Source organism: Empidonax traillii, unplaced genomic scaffold (genome assembly GCF_003031625.1).
Source record: "Empidonax traillii isolate 1590-97213 ecotype Southwest subspecies unplaced genomic scaffold, ASM303162v1 scaffold34:size3740991, whole genome shotgun sequence".
Classification (NCBI taxonomy): Eukaryota; Metazoa; Chordata; class Aves; order Passeriformes; family Tyrannidae; genus Empidonax; species Empidonax traillii.
Genome location: NW_020955227.1, coordinates 1084332 through 1103666, shown reverse-complemented (window position 1 = coordinate 1103666; position 19335 = coordinate 1084332). Strand labels below are relative to the sequence as shown.

General features: G+C 42.9%; 1 protein-coding gene across 3 annotated transcripts in view; it reads left to right on the top strand.

Annotated features, from left to right (window-relative positions):
* Positions 1-17624, top strand: part of GPR107 (G protein-coupled receptor 107) — a 33945-nt gene extending 16321 nt beyond the window's left edge. For all 3 annotated transcript variants that reach the window (XM_027911675.1, XM_027911673.1, XM_027911674.1), the window contains 5 exons: positions 1552-1595; positions 8716-8765; positions 9505-9588; positions 10407-10531; positions 16791-17624. In XM_027911675.1, the coding sequence (XP_027767476.1) occupies positions 1552-1595; positions 8716-8765; positions 9505-9588; positions 10407-10531; positions 16791-16887 (400 nt within the window). In that variant the 3' untranslated portion in view covers positions 16888-17624. The remainder of the gene's footprint in view (positions 1-1551; positions 1596-8715; positions 8766-9504; positions 9589-10406; positions 10532-16790) is intronic.
* Positions 17625-19335: the final 1711 nt, after the last annotated feature.

The following is a 19335-nucleotide window of genomic DNA, read 5'->3' as shown; positions in this document are numbered from 1 at the left end:
AAACGTGGCCAGCACAGTGCAGACTGTAAGTGCTTTTGAAACTTGGATTTTTGCACAAGCGCTGACTCTCTAAATTGAAAAATGGGATTTTGCTTCACTGACTGAGATTAGAAACTAGACTGCTACATTTTAAGACAATACTGTTGTCTAAGATCAGGGCTGCCTTCAAGCAGAGTAGCTGCATGTTTATTTGACTGTTTAGGAGAAATAATCCCACAGGGAGCATTTCCCCGCCCTTCCTTCCACTCTACTTGGCAAGGAATAATGTTGGTTATATAAAACCCGACCAAAACACTGATAATTCAGATAAACACTATTGTTGCTGCTTGCCAGTTAACCAGAACATTTATCTTCTAAATGCATTTTGTCTTAATTGAATAAACAGCTGGGTTTAAGGGAAGATATGAAGGAGCTTCTGTCTCCTTGGTTTGTAAACACAGAATATTCTTCTTTTTCTCCAGTATCTCTATTTTTTTCTGAAATGCAAAATGTATGCAGAATGTATATAAATGTCTGGTAACATGTCATCTCTCCCAATTGTGTAACTCTAGTTTTTCAGATAACTCTGTTGCTCAGTAGATGGAAATAAGCCTCAGCTTGACTTATGCTGGTGGGATTCAGCTGTCCTTCCCTTCCCAGTTGTATTCTGTGTAAAGGCAGAGCCCTGCACAGTCCTGGTGGCCTTCTGCCAAGGCTGGGAAACGTATTCCAAGGAATTTGCACTGCTCACTTGTCCTTTCCTCCTCTTCAGTCAAAATGCTGCAGCTCTGAGGTTGAGATATTTGGGTCTGGCAAATAAAACTCGTGGCCAGACTCTGATTTCCTGTGACAGAAGTGACTTCTCTGTGTGTCCAACCTAGTGATAGGCTGGTACAAAACTCACTTTCCGTAAAGGAACTGTATTTGAAGAACAAATGCATGTGGGTGAGCTGTCCTGTGACTGTTTATAGTGTGCAACCAGTGTTCCTGCATTGCCATGGTGCCAACATAAACTGGCACTGAAGCCCCTGACATAAAATCCTGCCTCTTTTTCATCTGCTTAGTGTCACTGCAGCTGGTGGGATGATTCATGTGAGCAAGGTGACTAAGCCTTGGCCCCTGGATTTACATTCCTGCAGGGTAGTTTCTGTTACATAAGTTGCCCATGTAGATGTCTAAGCTGTAATCAACTATTTAAATGAAAATAGCTTAAAAGAGCAGTGAGATGCCAAATGCTTGGCAGTTCTCTGAAGAGTGGCTCAGCTTAATTTTACAAGTGGAAAGCATTATGCAGGAAAATGCCCCAGTTTCTCACTCTGCTCCCTCCCTACCTCCCACAAACCTTTCTGTAGGCTGAAGTGGGCTTTAGCAATCTGCTTTCTTAATCCCAAGGAAACAGAGATACTTGAGCTCACTGCCTGAGCTGGGGGCATGAGGGTGGAGTGTGTGCAGTGCCAAGCACAGTTAATTCTGATCACACCCCAGCCATAAAGAGCTAACAAAACTTGTCAGTGATCTAGGGGACTACAGTGGAAACTTACAGCTAATATATTCTTTATTTTTATTTTTCAGGTCAATAAGACATTTACAGGAGGCTTCAGCAACAGATGGGAAAGGCAAGTAATCTGTCTTTTTTTTCCTGTTTTATACCTCATGTCATAATGCCAGAATTTCAAACATGTGATGCTAATTTAAAATATGTAAACTAAAACTATAAATCTACACTATTTTAGTGTCACTCTGCTTTTCCTCAGTGGGCTCATGGGAATAACTTTTGGAAAATGACCTTTTTTGTGTACTGCTTTGACTATCAGAACTGCTGTGTGTAACTCCCTCTCTGCTGCCTGCACAGCTCTCTGTGCTTGAGCTAAACTTGACATCTAGAGCAAATCATTTTGACAGATTTGCCATTTTTTTCTCACTTGAATGTTCAGAAGCAGAACTAGAAATGAATTCCAGAATTGCTGACTATTAGTCTAACCAGACCCCCTTAGTTCAATCTCTGCAGAACTCTGTTCCTGGCAAAATAGAGGGAACCAAACCTCATTATGAAACAAAACATAACTTGGCATTCAGTGTAGCAGAGTTCTTGACTTGCCCATGTTTGTACAGCAGCTCCAAGGGCTGCTGGTGGAAAGTGGAGTCATGTTTATTGTAGCAGTGAAAATGAGGTGATGGATGGAAGGCCAACCCCAGTCCAGCTGCTGTAGTGTGTGCTTTTCCTGCCTCACCTGCTCCCTTCTGAATTAGCTCCTCAAGAAGCTCTGGAGCATAGCACTGATTTCCTTGGAAGCAGGCAGCCATTTCAATCTTCTGTCATTTGGTGGCTTATTCTTCTCAGAAGCTTCATTTGTAGAAGGTCATTTGTTGGCAACAACTTTTTAACCCAGTCTTATCCTTTAACTCTTGTCTTTCTTTCTGGAGATGTATTCCCAGGTCTGGATACTTCTTCCAGCCATTTTCTTGGCTTTCATTGCCATTCTTGCATTTCACTGCTATGATTGGCACTGTAGGTGAAGTATAAGGCTGATACCGAACTCAGCTCTGTTCAGATCACAGATTAGGGTGGTTGTGTTTTTTTTTTTTTTTTGCCATCTGTTAAATTAAAACAATACTTAGAATGAATTTGGGGGATTTTTAAGTTCTGAGCTGTTAAAAGAGCCCTCAAATAACAACACTATACACAAAAAAAACTCCTTCAAAACACAAAGGTGGACAATTATTAATTTCTAATAGAAACAAATGTAATAAGGGTCAGTGTTAATAATGCAACATTAATTCTCTTGGTAGCTTTCTTACTGGTGTGTTCACTTGGGTTTGGTGACATTCACTGATGAATTTGTTATATGTTGTCCACCAGGCACATGTTCTGGAGTATTTATGCTCTTACTCTTAAAAAAGTGCTAAAATTTAGATACTCCTTGAAGCAGTCTCTTCTGAACAGAGGACTTCACATGTGTCAGGCCTGGTTCTTTTTCCTGGGTGGCTGTGGATCTGACTGTTCCTGGTGCTGGGCACACAGCAGTTAGCGCATGTAACTGAGATACCAATTCCAGATCTGGTGGCCCCAGGTGTTCTCCCCGTGCCTACCTTGGTTCTTATCACAAGATGGTGCTATGGAGTTTGCTTAACTTCAGATATCCTGAGTGAAGGAGAGGTGGCCAAGCAGCAAGGGTGTTCAGCATCAGGACTGGACCTGTCCACTGTCCTTCCTAACTGGTGGAATCCAGATCTGAGTAAACCCAAGCAGTTCTGAAGGATGCACTGTGGTGTGTACCAGAAAATGTTAATTTTAGAGGAAATTACTGTCTCTTTACAGTTAGCCAGTGCTATGCACAGTAGCCCTTAAGGACTGTTTTAGTCCTCTGTATTGTGTTGTTCTCCATGGGTAATGATGCTCTTTATTGTGAATGTTGCTTGTGGATCACCTACTGCTGTTACCAGCTTTACCTACTGGTGTTGCCATCTGGTTGTGCAGATCCTGCGAGTTCAGTAACTGTGTGCTGATTGGGACTTAGCGACTGCGTTATGCTACACTAATAATAAAACAATATCTAAGGAAAATATTTTCAGGGGAGACATTGCATAGACTGACAGCAGATTGTGGCCAGGAGAGCCACAGTGCTGGGACTCACTTGTGAAACACAATCTGTTTAGAGGCTGTTGATGGGAGCCCTCGGGGAGCAAGTGGATGGCAATGTGATGCCAGAAGCAGAATGTGACCTAACGATGTCACGCTGTTACTGTGTCTTGTTGAGAAAACCAGAAGTGATTTGGTTGCACTGTAAAATATAAAATCATTCATGGTAGGCTTATCAATGAACAGTCTTTACTAGAACCACGTGCTCTTTGCTCTGGAGGCTTCCCTTGGAGGCTCTGTTCTGCAGAGATGATGCTCAGTGTCTCAGCTTCTCATATGAAGAACAGAACCAGCTCTAACTCTCAAATCACCAGCATTTTATTTCTTGCTGTTGAAAGTAGTTTTCTGCTGAAGTAGTAAAAATTACTGGATCCTCTTATATGCAGTTTAAGTGCTGCACTGGCTGTCCTGTGGTTAGAACTGGATCTTGTGCAGACAGTCCTTGTTGGACTGGCTGTTGCCTGCTGGGATTTATTGTCTGGTCAAAGGCTGCTTTCCCTGTAGCTTCATTAACTTATAGAGTGTATTGGGGAATTACATACTAGACATTCACTAGGTTTTTTTTCCTGGCACTGAGTCTTCTGGTGACCTTCTTGCTGGTGAGAGAGACCTAAGGAAAATTATTTTTGCTTCCTTGCATCTGTTAGAACTAACAACTCCAGGACTTTAAGGCTTGGTATCTTGGTGGTGTTTCCTGACTGTTTGTCTTGTTCTCTTGTTATAAATGGCAGTGATTTGGAGTTACTAGCTGATAGTCATTTAAACCAGATTATTTTAAGTTATTCTAACGTAGAAAAGCTGGAGGAATGGGTCTAAAGCCATAATTATCCAGGGAGACCTTAGATACACAGATGCTGTGGATTGATAGTGAGGAGTAGACATGGCACAGTGATACAGCTCAGTTTGAGCTGCCTGGTTGTTTGCTTTTTTTTCCCATGAAGGTGATCTTTAAAGCAGTAAGTCTGACCTACACAGGCTTCTTATCTTGCACAGCAGTGGGTGTAAACATCCCATTTTTAGAAGCTTTTTTCCCTTCCCTTTAAAAATCGCCACCTTCAGACTTAAGCAAGTGCTCAGCTACACCTCTTTGATCTGTCACTACATCTTCCTTCAGATGGGAGCTTGTGCTCTCTGTCCACTCCTAGATCTGCATTGCAAATGTCTTGTAGATTTAAGGAAATCAGCCTTGCAAGCTGACCTAGAATCCTTCAGGCTGCAAAGCTGCTCAACTGCCACCACCTCGTTTACAGGCATCATGAGAAAAGAGAGGGAGTATATACATATTATTTAGATATTATTTTGCTTGAAATGCCAAGCTCTGGGTCACTGGACCTCTTAAGTCTCATAACCCACTCTAGTCATCGTGTCATCTGTTGTTTGAGGGAGGAATGGGGGTTGAAAACGTTGCTGCAGTTTGTTCTGCTGGTACCTCCGTGTGTGACAGCGTGATGAGAATGTGACACGGCACACTCAGATCGTGGTTTGCTGTTTTCCTGGAGCGCTGCAGCATGTCACAGGTGGCAGCAGAATTAGGGGAAATAGATTGCAGTGTGGAGCTCCCAGGCAACATTCCCTGTGTTCTGTGCAGGGGGTATATAAGGATTAGTGCTCTCGTGCTTGCCCCCATGGCGGGAAAAACCACTTGCAGTATTCAGTGTCTTCCTGATGGTGTGCCATGAAAATGCTGTGGACAAAGAGCCTGGTCCTGCCTGGTGGTGCAGGGCAGCCTCTGCTTGGATGAGCTCAGCACCGCTTCCAGGTGCCCCAGGTGCTGTCCAGGGTTGATGTAGTAACTGCACGTTGCTTATCCTGTACTTTGGACTTTCATCTGACCCTTTTGTGCCAAGTGACTGGTGTATTTCGGGATATTCAAGATGAACTAGTCTGTGCCACCTTCTCATGCGTGCCATGAGTGTTGCTGTGTCTGTCTGACCTCCTCTTTCTAGTACAGGAGTGCTTTTAAGCAGAGTACTCTAGAGGCTGTAGAGCCACGCTTCTCAGACTTGCTTTTTTGAGGTCTAGATCTACATGTGTCCTGCACCACTGGGGAGAACAGAAAACTTCCATTTGCAATTCGATAATGGCCCAGATCACATCTCAAATGCACCAGAGTGAGCAGAGCAAGCAAAGCATTGTAAAGATGTTCTCAGCTGTACTTGAGTGTGTTCTCTTGCTGCTTTATGGGTTTGCCTTTTGTACTGTATTGTCTGGGCTTGAGCCCCCCTGTGCCCTCAGCTGCAGTCCCGGGATTGTTATTACATAAATATTCTGAAAAGGTCAGATGTATTCATCAAAAAGCTTATTGTGTGGTGTGCAGGGCTGCGGTGGATGGTCCAGCTTTCCTTTTTCCATCCTACCAGGCAGTGTCAGCATTGGAAATTAGCACAGGGCAATCTGAAAAGGAGACTGCTTATCAAAATCCTGGGCTGTGCTGTGTTTTGATCGAGGCAGATCAGGCTATCGCAGACACAAGCTGTTCAAGTAAATGGTGATAGAGAGGGAAAACTGAGGGGAGCAAGGTATAGATGTTATGAGTCTTTCTTGGAAAGATGGCTTTCATCTTTTTAATTACCCTATGAAAGAGATGGAACACAGGTATGAATTAATTTGTAAAATCTTTGGTAGAAAGTCTTTTTAATTTCATTTTTTCCCTTCTCTGCAGTTAAGTACTGTTCTTTGCAGAATGGTTATCATACTTGAAACATAAATTTACCCAGCCTTTACTGCCTGCTGTGATTGCTGCTGTGTTATCGCAGCTTTACAGGTTGGGGCTGCAAGTGATTCAAGTCGTAAGTGACAGCTGCTGGCCAAGCCTCGCCGCAAGTGCTGCTGTCAGTGCCTGGGCTGCCAGGCTGAGGTGAACAGAAGTCTTCAACTGTCCAGGACAGCAAGACTCAAATATTACTGCTTGGAGCACGTTCAGACTGTGAAGAAGCAAATCATAGGCTGCTGATGCCAAGCAATGATGATTTTATATTTTCTCCAGAACAGTGTGTCCTGTAACTTTGAGTTGTTTAAAAAAAAAAAAAAAAAAAACACTGGCAGAATTTTGTAGACATGCATTAATACTGACTTGAGTATCTGATAGTGAAGGATTTCTGCTGTTGAGGCAGCTGGAAGAGAGCACCTGGTTCTAATAAATCAGCAAGCCAGCTTCCACTGGTGACTTTTTTGCCTTTCTGCTTGGTGGTGGTTGCCTTTTTTCCTTCCTTCACCTTTCTTTCCCCTGCTCAAACATTCTAGATGGGTGGACATACCAACTTATGACTCCTTGGTATTGATTATCATGATGAGTAGGTGAGATCTTGAGCTGTGCTTCATCAGCTGGGAGAGGTGGCACTGTGACACTTCACTTGGCAGCCAGATCTTTGTCTGTGCTGTCCTTTCATCCTCTGCACTGCGTGAATCCAACAGAAATGACTCCCCAGCTCGCTGTTGTTGTCTGTAAAGCACTGATGGACTGGCAGTTTGAATCACAGCTGTTGAGTTGGTGTTCCTTGAACTACAAAGCCTGGTAATTCTCATGGCCTGTCACTGCACCAGTTGGTGGCAGTTCCTGAAGTTGGATGCGTTGAGTTCAAAATAGATCCTTCTGTGTGCAAACTGGTGTGTGGGAAATCACAAGATCTTCGTGGTCACACTTAATGCAGCTCTCCTTAAAATAGGACAATATTGCTTCCCTGCTTCATGATTTATTGCATATTTACACAATTTAATCTTTCACCAACTCTATTGGGAAAAGCTTTTAATATCAGGTCATCATGCCTTGTGTTAGTCAAGTGCTGCTCTTGGAGTGTTTCTGCTGGAGGACGGTTTGTGTTGTCTCAAGGTGTCCGTAGCTTTCAGTGGTTCTCATGGAACACTAAATATAAGCTGGAAAGGGACTCTTGATCTCTAGATTATACAAATTATCATTATAACAGAATGTTGCCTGACTTCATTGTAGTTTCTCTGGTGGGAAGCTACAGGAGTTTATTTGGAGCAGTGCGTTTGATGTTGCCTTTCTCTAAGAAAAACTGCTTTGTTCTTGTCACAGGGACTGAAACATTTCTTTGGGAACTATCAGCCCTTCTCTTCCTCATGTGTAATACTGTATTTTGCTCTCTTGTGAACCTGGAAGACCTTATGTGCAAATATATGCAGCCTTTTATAAATTTGTGCTGGGGGTGAATCCTGTGAGGGGGTGCAGGTGAAATTAACACACAATGTATTGCACTTCTACATCTGAAAAATACATTATGAGGGCTTGGAGGGACTATCAGTAAATATGTGGCAACATTTTTGAACTGGCAGCTTGTATCACTGGCTATAAACTGCATCTCTGTAGGCTGTCAACATATCTTGGACTCTTTGCCTCTCATGTTGTCACAAAAGCATCAGGAGTCTGTGTTTGTAATCCTGCTGCACGTATAAAACCTGACTCTCAAACCAGAGCTGACAGCTGTTCCATCTGTTGTTGACCTCAGCTCGTTCACATGAGTGTCTGCTGTGCTCCTGCAGCTGATGGGATCTGTCCAACACACGGAGGTTTGCCCGGGGCCTTGGCTTACACGGCTTGTGGCGGGAACACTTGCGTTTAATAACTGTTTAGGATGATTTCCCATTTCACTTGTAAGCTGTGACAGAGCCACGAACATCCTGCTTAGATGTTAAAATGCCTGTGCTGCAGTTCAACGAGATGCAGTGGTTCCCAGAGCTGTGATTACCCCAAAGTTGCTCAGGTCAGCAAGGCCTCTAGAAAAGACAGGAATTTTCTAGGAGGTGGTGTCAGATGGTGTGGCCGTTCTGGCAGGAGTGAGGTGATTGTATCTACTTGACTGTACATGGGTAGAGGAAGTTTGCAGAGTGTGTGCATATAAAATTTAGTGTAAAAGCAATCTGAGTTCCCTTTTTAAGAGAGAATTCACCCCAGCCTGACAATTGTCCAGTGTATGGACACACCAGTCTGGCCTGCCTTGGAGTGCCCAGTGGGGTGTGAGACAAACCCTTCTAGTCTGGGATTAACTGAGTCCTGGTTTTGACCACTGCAGACAAGCAGAAAAATTAACTGTCTCACTTTAACAATTTTCTGATGGACTTTTGTGTTCTCTTGATAGCTGCCATTAACCTAGCAAAGCTGAAGCTCTTCAGACATTACTATGTTATGGTAAGTAAAACACTTGTACACAGGCATGCAGAGCACTTGGAAGCTGTTCAAACCCTTAAATGGAATACTTGTTGGAAGCTACCACAGCTGGTGGATGTGGTAGAGGTGATCCTAGCTCTGTGCTTTGGCATCTTGGTCAACTGGCTTACAATCCCAAAAGCAGCTTCCCTTTTTTTTCCTAGTGGTTGCATCCTTCTGTCTATCTTTAAATTGGTTCCAGCTATTTGTAATGCTTCCTGATTTCCTCTGGAGACAGCTTGAGCTGCCAGTTGAATTGATGGGCTTGAATAACATACTGTAAACTTGCTAAAAATTAAACTTGGGACCAAATGGTGCCTTGAGATGCATGTGTGCAGCTTGTGATGAAGTCAGTGGGAGCCATGGGTATATCTCCCAGGAGAACACAGGCTTCTTAATGATTTCCAACAGCCTCATTTCAGGCTCTTATAAGTGGTAAGAGTGATAAATTACAAGGGTGATTCTTTGAGTTCTATGAAATCGTAATACTTAAAGCATTTCCTGCTGTAACGTGAGTGTGTTACCAACAGCTGGAGTTATTTGGATGTTGAACAAGCAGTCGAGCCCTCGGCCTGTATCTTCCATATTTATTGAGGAGCATAATAAGGCCAGTCTGACATGAGGAGTTGTCTGGGAATTGCTTGAGCTATTTCTCTGGAAAAAGAGGTTCTGTAAGGACAGTGCTATTGTTCTCATCACGCTTTCTCCTTTCCCTTCCCAGATTGTGTGTTACATTTACTTCACACGGATCATTGCCATTCTCATAAAGATTGCTGTTCCATTCCAGTGGAAATGGCTGTACCAGGTATTTGCCAGCAAAGGACAATACATCCATTCCTGGGCTTTTTTTTTTTCCTCTCTATTATTCTTTAAATGTAACAGCACCAAAAAAAAATCTGTAAATTGATCCTCATGTTATAGTAGAACATCTCAAAAGCACAATGCTGCACCCTTTCTCCTCCTGATTTTTATCAGTGATATGCTTAAGGTGAAGGAATATATTTTTAGTCTTATGTTTGTCCAGTGAGCCTGCTGGATTATACATGAGATGTCTGAAAGTAATTGCATTATTGATTTTTCTTAGTCTTTCAATTTAAAGATGTCTGAAGGAAATTAATCAAGAACATACAAAGAAGAAAAAAAAATTAGCCACGTTTGTCCTGTGTAATTGAGGCCCCAGGGAGCCAGAGAATTAGGCTTTTGCTCTTCCATCTACAGGCTTTATTGCCTAGTGACTTTTAAATACTTGGTTTCTTAACATATAATCCAAGTAACTGTGCAGGGAGTCCTTGGAATACATTAACTGTTGAAAATACCAAATAACTTAGGGATTATTCCCCCTCTCCCCCCATTTAAAAGCCAAGTCTTGCCATAGTTCTTTGAAAGCTCTGAAGTGATGGATAGAACTGTAACTGTATTTAAAATGACAGGGAAAGCTTGAAAGAACAAAGGGTTTGACAGCCTTTAGCCTGGGATTGATGATAACAGGGCAGGAATTGCTTTCTTTCTGCTCTGGCACAGGCTCCTTGGCCATTAAACTCTGAACCTTATGAATGAGGAGAGATGTTGTGTGACCATGAAGCATTACAGGACTGAACTTCAACCCTGTGTTTTCACTTGCAGCTGCTGGATGAAATGGCCACGCTTGTGTTCTTTGTCCTCACTGGGTACAAGTTCCGTCCAGCGTCAGACAACCCTTATCTACAGCTTTCTCAGGATGATGAGGATGACCTGGAGATGGAAGCTGTGTAAGAAACCCCTTCCCCTCCTTTTTTTTTTTTTTTCTTTAACCTCTTCACTTGATTTGAGAAAAGTGATGTTTAAAACCAGTTTACTTGAATCTCTCTAAATCCTTCTCTGAAAAGGATTCGGGTCTGCCCACACGCTTAAAGACGAGGTGTCTGTTTGGGGTGTGTAAAGAGATTTGTGTTTATGCACAGGAGCCTCTAACGTGGCTATAGCAGTAGTGTGGAATAGGTTGGTAAAGCTTTTTGTGGGGCAAAAAGATGCCCATGACAATATCAAGTAATAAAGCTTCTGAGTTTACTTTATGTCATGGAACACGAACGAGCCTTACAGATTGTCATTAATGCTTCATATTTATTTTAAAAAAACTCCCAAAAACCCAAGCCAACAACAAAAATGATTTGCCAATCTACAGAACATAAATGACCACGATGCCTTGGCATTCAGCCTGTACCTTTGCAAAAATTTATCTAAAGCAGCACTGAGCCAAGGAGATGGATTTTTTGCTGATGCTTTTCCCTGTTCTGTTCCTCGCTGCTAAATCGTGAGGCACCACAAATGCTTCAGGACCTGAGCTAGTCTGGAGAAATGATAAAGCAGGGCTCAGCCTAAGTCCCTGTCGTTTGCTCTGCAGTGATTTTCTGAGGACTTAGAAAATGAGTGGCATTTCTGAATTTATGATAGAAGCTGCCCTAAGAAATTCAGCCTGCCAGGAGTGTTGGGTACAGCTATAACTGCCACAGACTCTGCTGCCTTAATAGGAGCAGAGCCAGCCTAATCCTTTAGTAGTTATACATTTCATGCATAATTGCAATTCATGTACAGGCTCACAAGCCTATTCCTAAGAGTTTTTCCAATTTGCTAAATCTCCTTTACCTGATCTTGGGTGAAATAAATGAACTCTCCAATTTGTAATACAGAAGTAAAAAAAAAAAAAAAAAAGTCGGGATGTGTTTGCTCTCCTAGTTAGCTCAGAAAGAAATGGATCTTACTGGGAAATGGCTACAAGGAGGTTTGAATCATAGAATCCAACCTCAAGTGTAATCTAAGGAGTTGAACTTCTCAGAAATATCGCTGGTAACAAAGATCTTTTTTAATGCTTAGCTATTTTTTGCTTTGGGTCTAGAAAATCTGTCATATTTTCAAGTGGAATCCAACTAGTGGGTAGTGACCTTAAAATCACTTTCACTTATAGGTGTTAAAATGGTTATGTAAGAAACTGATTTCAGTTTGGTAGCTGGTAAATAGATATTGACATCGGGAAGGCACTGCCTGAACTGGAAGATGTGGCAGGATTTGTGATTGTACCACAATGGGCTTTTTTAATTGTTGCCTGTTGGAGTGAATTTCTATCTTGCCTTATGTGCTTAATGAATTTTTGCTTGTGGGTTTGTGGGTTTTTTTTAGGACTAATAATAGGACACCTTTCAAATACAGTGATGTCAATCAGTTAAAGAAATTGCTAAATTTAGGAGAATCTGACAGAAATAAGCTGGAGAAATTTTAATGAACTAATTCACTGATTTAGATCTCACCTCAGTGAAACAGAATTACTAGAAACCCAAAGATCAGAGTTCCTTGTGAGCCTTTTCCTGGTAAGGCATTTTGCTCTTTGCCTTGAGAGTTTCTATTGTTGTGCCTTGTGGGTTGCTCCCTTTAGCCTTGCTTGAATTTTTCTCATCTGATTCACCAGAAGTTTTACTCCATTTGGGCACTTGGCAGGGTATAATCTGTGTCTGGTTCTCTCTTCCCCACCTCCATCAGGGAGGTTAAGTTTGCACTTATTTGAAAAGCAGAGTTTATGCACATTCTGTGACAGGTGAAGCACTGCACTCGAAGTGCATTAAATTTCTTATTGACTTGGGTCTTGCTGGTCCTATTTTTTGCATTTATAAATATTAAGTGTTGTTTCTGGGGGGGAGTAAGGGGAAATTACAGATTATTTGAGCAGGTGACTCAGTGCCTGACAGTGACCTGATTAACCATTGCATGAGTGTTTTGTCTTTTATGTGATAAATACCCACTTGTCTTCAGAGGCTATGGCAGAAGGTAAAAGCCTGCAGACTTCATGGTGTTCTGCTGTGTCTTACTGACAGGTTTTATGGTTATTTTCCTCTCCCAGAGGTTTTTTGTTAAAATTAGCTTCTGTAAAACAGAAGTGTTCAGTTTCTTTAGACTTAACATCTCTATGAGCCAACGGAGAGGAAAGCTGGGAGGTCAAGCCTGTTTTCCAGGCCTGCTTTTCTTCCAGCACTTAAAAAAAGAACATTTTAAGAGCAACTCTCTAGCTCGTGTCTGTTTTCATGCAGTGCAAACTATACAAAGCTTGATCTTGCAATAAATGTAAATACTGTTAAGGACACTGGAAATCTGCAATCTATCAAGAAAAATCCACAGGTTAGGTGTCTGTGACAGAAGCAACTTAAGGCACAGCTCTTCTCTCTGGAAATTCTTGTAACTCTCAAGAATAAAACATAAATCAAGAATGGCAAAGGTGACTTGTAATAAGTCTTTTCAGCTAAAACGCCTCTGTATTGGAGAAAGAATCCCCAGACATTACAGGACCTTCTCTGCAGTTATTCCAGGCTCAACACAAGTTGTGCTGGTGGGGAGGAAAGTGTGGCTAGAACCTGAGCTTAGAACCAGCCTGTTCTTTTCCAAGCAGGACCAGTAAGCTCTTAATCATGAGCAAGGAGCCTTTCTGTGTACTCTGTGCTGGGCAGCTCGTTCTGTCAGCACGTGGGCTCCTCGCTGACAGTTTGTTAGATTGAAGTTCCCGGCCTGAAAAGGTGCAGCCACACTTGGCAGAAAGAGCTGTCAGGCTTTCCATGAAGCTGGGGCATGAACACAAAAATATAAACAGTACAGTAGATGAGATGGGGGTGAGGAAGGGGAAAAAAAGAGGAATTTTGCTGGTGTTATTTATTTATTTATTTTATTATTTCGTTGCTTTAGATTTGGGTACCAAAATGCTCTCCTACAGATCTTGGTTGAGAATGTTCATACAAGGACGTGGGGTTTAAGATATTTCCACTGGAGGAAGAATTGCAGGAGGAGAAACCATTAATGGTTTTGTTCTTGAGTCTGTAAATCCATCTTACTCAGTGTAAGGAGACTTTGCTTCTCCTTAACACCCAAAACAGCCTCAACACAGTGAACTGTTGTGGTTACACTGATCTGCCTTGGGATCTGGAGTTTCTCACAGCATTGTGAGGCAGCCAATTCTGAGCACTGAGACTTCACGTCCTGGTTGGTTGCCTTTCTCTGCTTTCTCTCAGGTTGTGCCTCATGGCAGACTGATTCATGATGCTCTCCATTAGCAGTGATTTTCTTCATCTAACACATCTTTCCCTTGCAGAGATCAGCTTTTTTGTTCCAGGGCTGATCAGCTTTCACTCCAGTTTGCAATAGCTTGTAAGGGTTGGCTGCTGCCAGTTATTGCAGTGCTTCTTGTTGGACTATAAAACAAAACAGACAGGAGAAAAGACAGCTGAGATCCACCAGTGTGGAATGCTGGAGACACTTCTGGATGTTTAGCCATTCCTTGATACCTTGGATGCAGTGCAGGAATAAAATAAAAACCATGAAATTTCTGCAGCACTGGAGGATGGAGTGTTTGGGGAACAACCTTTGTGCCTTATTTGTAAATGCCTGACAGGCACAAAAATGCTCTCTGGAGAGAAATGGTTTAGTGAGAAGGATTTGTTGCATTCTAACTGCTGCTCATTTGTGGACTAGAAGTGCAGTTCAGCAGGGAGCAGGTGAGGGATATTTCCCTGCCATACTGCAGGTCAGAACTGAAGTGCTGAGACTGCTCTGAGGACAATAATGGGGATTGCAGTGTGCTTGGTCTTAGTGTTGCTACCCTTATTTTATTGGGCACTAAAACATGTAAGCTGGACTGATTTTGAGGGGGAGAGGAATTGTTCAGGTATAATTGGCAATCTGAGAAAAGGAGGACTCACAGCTACTTCATGCACTTGTCACGAGACAAGAACAGCTTTGAGATTGGCTTTAGCCTTCACTGTTGGAGAGTCCACGCTGAAATCTCGCCCAGTTCTTTGCTGTTACTGGGCAGGACCCAGCAAAGGCCTCTCTGGTAACAAAGGACATGGCTCGACCTGGCTGCAGTTTCAGTATGTAGCTGTTTGTCTCATGAATGTGGGAAGGGGATCATTCCCTCGTAGCCGTAACATCTCACTCCTTCTGTCATCACCTTGGTGTGCAGTGGGTTTGCAATGGTGTTAGAGTGCAGTGCTGAAATCTAGGCTGTGTGCCAGGTGGGATCTTCCTCGCTGTGAGTCAAGTGTTAGGCCTGCTTTGGTGTCATGTATGTGTAAAACACCTCTTTATATATATCCCAGTGTGCCTGCTGCTGCATTGCTGCAGTGTATTAGATGCTCATTTGTGTTTGCAGTTCACGGTAATCTTTGGCTCTTCCTTGAACGGATGCTTACTCCTGATTCTGTAATTACAAAGCTGATTGTTTCTGAAGAGTAAACTTTGTAGCTGTCTTGCTGCATCCTCCCATGTTTTCCTGACTTATCACTTTGATTTGCCAGAATGCTTCAGCATTCTAGTCCTGTTCTCCAGTGTGCAGCTCTTAGTGTCTTGTGCAGATTTAATAAGCAAGTTCTCTATTCCATTACCCAGGCAATTACTGAAAATACTGAATAGGAGTGAACCCAGGACAGACCTCTCTGGAACCACACTCAATGTTCTTACATTTTTGACAGGAAACCATTAAGTACATCTCAATGCATGCTTTTCCAATTAGTTATCCATCTACTTTGCTTTTGTCTAGCTTACGTTTCTCCAAATTTTTTTCCTCTATGACTGTGGGGAAACCTTTGTCTGCAGGGATAACTTAAGAGATCTACACGTCTCTGCGCTGATAAGTTTGATCTCTTCTAGGAAATGTTTATTTAATAATGCCATCTTTCTCCTTTAAGCAATCTGCTTATTTTTCTCTATACTTTTTTTTTATTTTAATAGGGAATAAACTTATTTTATCTGTACTCTTGTGACACTTTCCTGTCACGCACAAGCTCATCTAGGCCCGCTCTGAAGTGAACTCAGTACTGCCACTGCTAGAGAGTCACTGAACACAGCAGTCAGAGTGAATTATTTTTACAGTACACGAACAGAAGCTGGGATATCTAATGTGGAACTAAGGGCATTATCAGAAGAGTGTATCTGAAGATGACTTCTCCTCTTGGGGTGATGCTGTGAAGATGTTGTTAGCGGCTCTGATCAAATAAAGCATTCTGACACGGTAAACAGCAGGTGAAAGCACACTCAGACCGACAGCAGCAGCTTTGAACAGGACACTTCTGTGTATGCTTCCAGGCATCCCTTGGGAATGCATTGAGCTATTGGCACTCTTACTTCCAGCATCCGAAATAACCTTTGTATCACATTTGGGGGTGGGGAGGGAGGGGGAGGCAAGAAAAAAAAATGCCTGCGCGGAATGAGAATCACATTGTGGAAAAGAATAAAGGAAATGTGTCGTGCATCCTAATGGCCTGTTTTGTGTAGCAGCAGAGAAGCTGCTGGGCTGAAGAGCTGCTGGAGAGCCAAGGCAGCTCCGAGAGGAGTGCTGCTGTTCTGCCTGGATAAACAGTTCAGTCTGCCTAATGTTTGAATGGTATTATGAGGCTTTGTAGTTCAATGGTCAGATTGTCATGACAATTCCAGCCCTGGGTGGTATAAAAAGGATGACCTCTCGCCTCTGTTTTGTTGCTGCTCATTGAGTAATTTTGCTATTAACAGGAGCTGGTGTGCATTAAGCTAATAAGGTTCGTTTGGGGCACTGTCCACTGTGCGTGCATTTGTGTATTATGGTGCAGCTATTAAAAGCACTGTCTTTAATGCACAGAACTGAGGGTGTTCAGCTGTATAGCAAAATGTTCTTTTGAGCAAACTGCTCAAATTTAGCAAATTTGGTTTAACTCTCTAACTCTCCTTTCAAGTATGAGTAAATAGTATTTGCTGGCTTAGTTTAATGATAGATGGGCAGGGCCTTGAGGTGCTCAAGGACAGTGGCCTTGCTCCCAGCGCCCATCAGTGTTGTGTCCAAGGTGATACCTGGCTGCAAAACAGGAGCAACAGGAGAGTTCCAAACATGAAACTGCTCGGTCTGGGTAAAGAGACACGTGAGGAGTGTGATTTGATAGGCACAGGAAAACGAGTGCGGGCTGTTGGTGAAATGGATGTTACAGTTCAAGGTCTGATTGCTGATGTCTCTCCCTTCCCTTCCAGGGTGACGACTTCAGGAGTAATGGAGGGCATGAAGAAGGTCAAGAAAGTGGTGAATGGTTCAGCAGAGCCCCAGGGCGAATGGGAGAGCACGGCGTGATGGACTGGACTAAGGCAGCACTTTCAGAGGAACTGTTTTAATTTATTAATATTACTCTCAGTGGAAAGGGAGCAACTTGCACTTCCCACCACTGAAACGGCAGAGTGGGGTGTGTGTCTGGGGGGAGCACAGCAGTGCAGAAACATAACTATTCCTTTGATCATAAGAAAATGGGATCTCCTGGTACCTGCAAAGAGTGCAAAGCTTTCCTAGGGATTTTGGGTAGCTTATTCTGGTTTTTTTCCCCCCCTTTTCTGGATCGGTTCTGTACCCTGAGTTGTTTGCAGTTGCATTCTTCAGAATGTGTAATGCTAATGTGAAGAGAGACCTTCAGTGTGTATGGAAAGTATATATTTTATATAATGTGCATACATATATATATACACACACTATGTAACATGTATGCCAGGAGTTACAAAAACGTGTCAGAAGGTGGGAAAAGAAGATAAGAGATGTAAGTATTTTTTTTTTCTTCTTTTTATAAACTCTCCTTTTGGCTTGGACAAAACGTTGCAGAACGTGAGTAGGAGCAACTGCAGTTATTTAAAGAGACTGAGTGGGTATTGGATGAGATGACTTCTGCCACTGCTCACACCAGTGGGAGAGTTGATAAGTATCTCCTTGTTTTATCTATGCAGGTGTCCACCTGAACGTGCCAGGTTTTAAAATGTGTTACTATACAGGAAACAAGTGGCTGTTCTCCATTCAAGCACTGAGCCCACAGTGCAGTGAGCATTGATGAACACTCTCCACTCTTCGTGGAGTGGCTCTTGGCTCACCCCCACCTGACAAGAAGTACACAAGAGGCTGTAAGACTGATGCTTGCTTTTTAGGGGTCTGCCACGCTATCCTCAACATTTACTTTCAAGCTGTGACCCAGAGCACCTTGGTCTGCTTGATAAAATATTTTCAAGGTATTTCAGAAGTCACTCCTTTCTGACTCAGTATAAACAGTACCAGACTCTCCAGTGGCAATCTGTCTAGCCAGTTTACTGCAGTATAAATCTCTGGTTCACCCTTATCTTGAGTTACTTGGCCTCTCTGGGTGGCTTCTTGTACCTGTCTGGCTATGTAGGAATTAATGACACTGCTGTTTGAGATGAGCTGAACTGGTCAAAACAGTACTGCCACCAAAAGCAGGCAACTGCAGCTCCCAGTCCTAAATGTTTTTTTGTCAGGAAAGAAGATGACCAGAACCTTGATACAGGGGAATATCGAAGTCCTGACTGTTAGTGGAGTCTTTACAGACGTGTTGCAAATGCCATGTGGATTTTCTTTGTAGTCCCTGCTATGGTCAGTGAGGCAGCTGCTGTTATAGCTGCAGGAGTGAGAATGGTTGTTAATTTGGGGGAGGATGGAAGTGGTTCACTGATGTAATGAGGATAAGCTGTAAGAAAAATAAATCAAGTATAACTCACTGACCCACTGAAGCCTTAATATTGATGTAGAGGCATTGAAATGTGATGCTGTTGAGCCAAGTCCTTCTGCCAGACTGACAGGGATAGGCATCATCAGAGCTTTGGGAGTGCCAGCACTGCTTATGGACTCAGTTAGGAATTGCTTTTTTGAAGGGGCTACATCTCTGGGGCACAACTGATTAGAGGACTGTTAGCCACTAGGTAATTTTATTTTTCAAGCTTAAAAGGAGGATTTCCTTTAGAATCTTGAACCACTTCCACACTGTCGAGCAGGGGTTGCAGAGCTCTTGGTGAGCAGTGTGTGTACCAAGACTCTCTGTTCGAGGAGCAGCTTCACTTTCTCCAGTTGCCACTTTTCCCACATGTTGGTTCTACACACCATGGAGATGGTAGGAACAAATCTACCTGCTTTGATACCTGGAACTGCTTTCTCTTCAGATAAAGCATGAAAATAGCCCTGTTCTCTGGGTGCAGAGTCCTCTTCTGTTTTCCTCCTCAGCCATAATTTCACAGTAATCCCAGCAGTGATAGTTTGACTTTTGCTGTCATTGCCCTGCAGTGAGACAGTTTTAGTTGCAACAGACCCTATACCACTAGAGAGGCTGTTTGGTGATCTATGGGCCTTTTAGACCTCCTGTAAGAATAAATCTGCATATTAAGTAGCTGAGGTGTGAGAAATTGGACCATAAACACAGGCAGACCCAGCTCATCGTACCCTTAAATACAATACCTGGAAAACTCATCCTCTCGCTCTGCAGAGTTTCTCTGTCCCTGTGGAATTGTCACTCACTGCATCCAAAGGGCTGCTCAGACAGGCTGTACTTTGTCAGAGAAGCCCACTGGAGGCTTGGTCTGTTGGGACTGAGAGGTAGGTAAGGGATAAGGATGTGCTGTAGGGAACAAAGTGCAATAACAGCTTTATCTGGACATGTTGCTGCTCTAGAACATGTTAATTCCTTTTGTGAATGAGGTGTGAAATTCTGATGGCTGAAACATGAGGGCTGTGCTGGGATCCTCGTGAGTGCTGAGC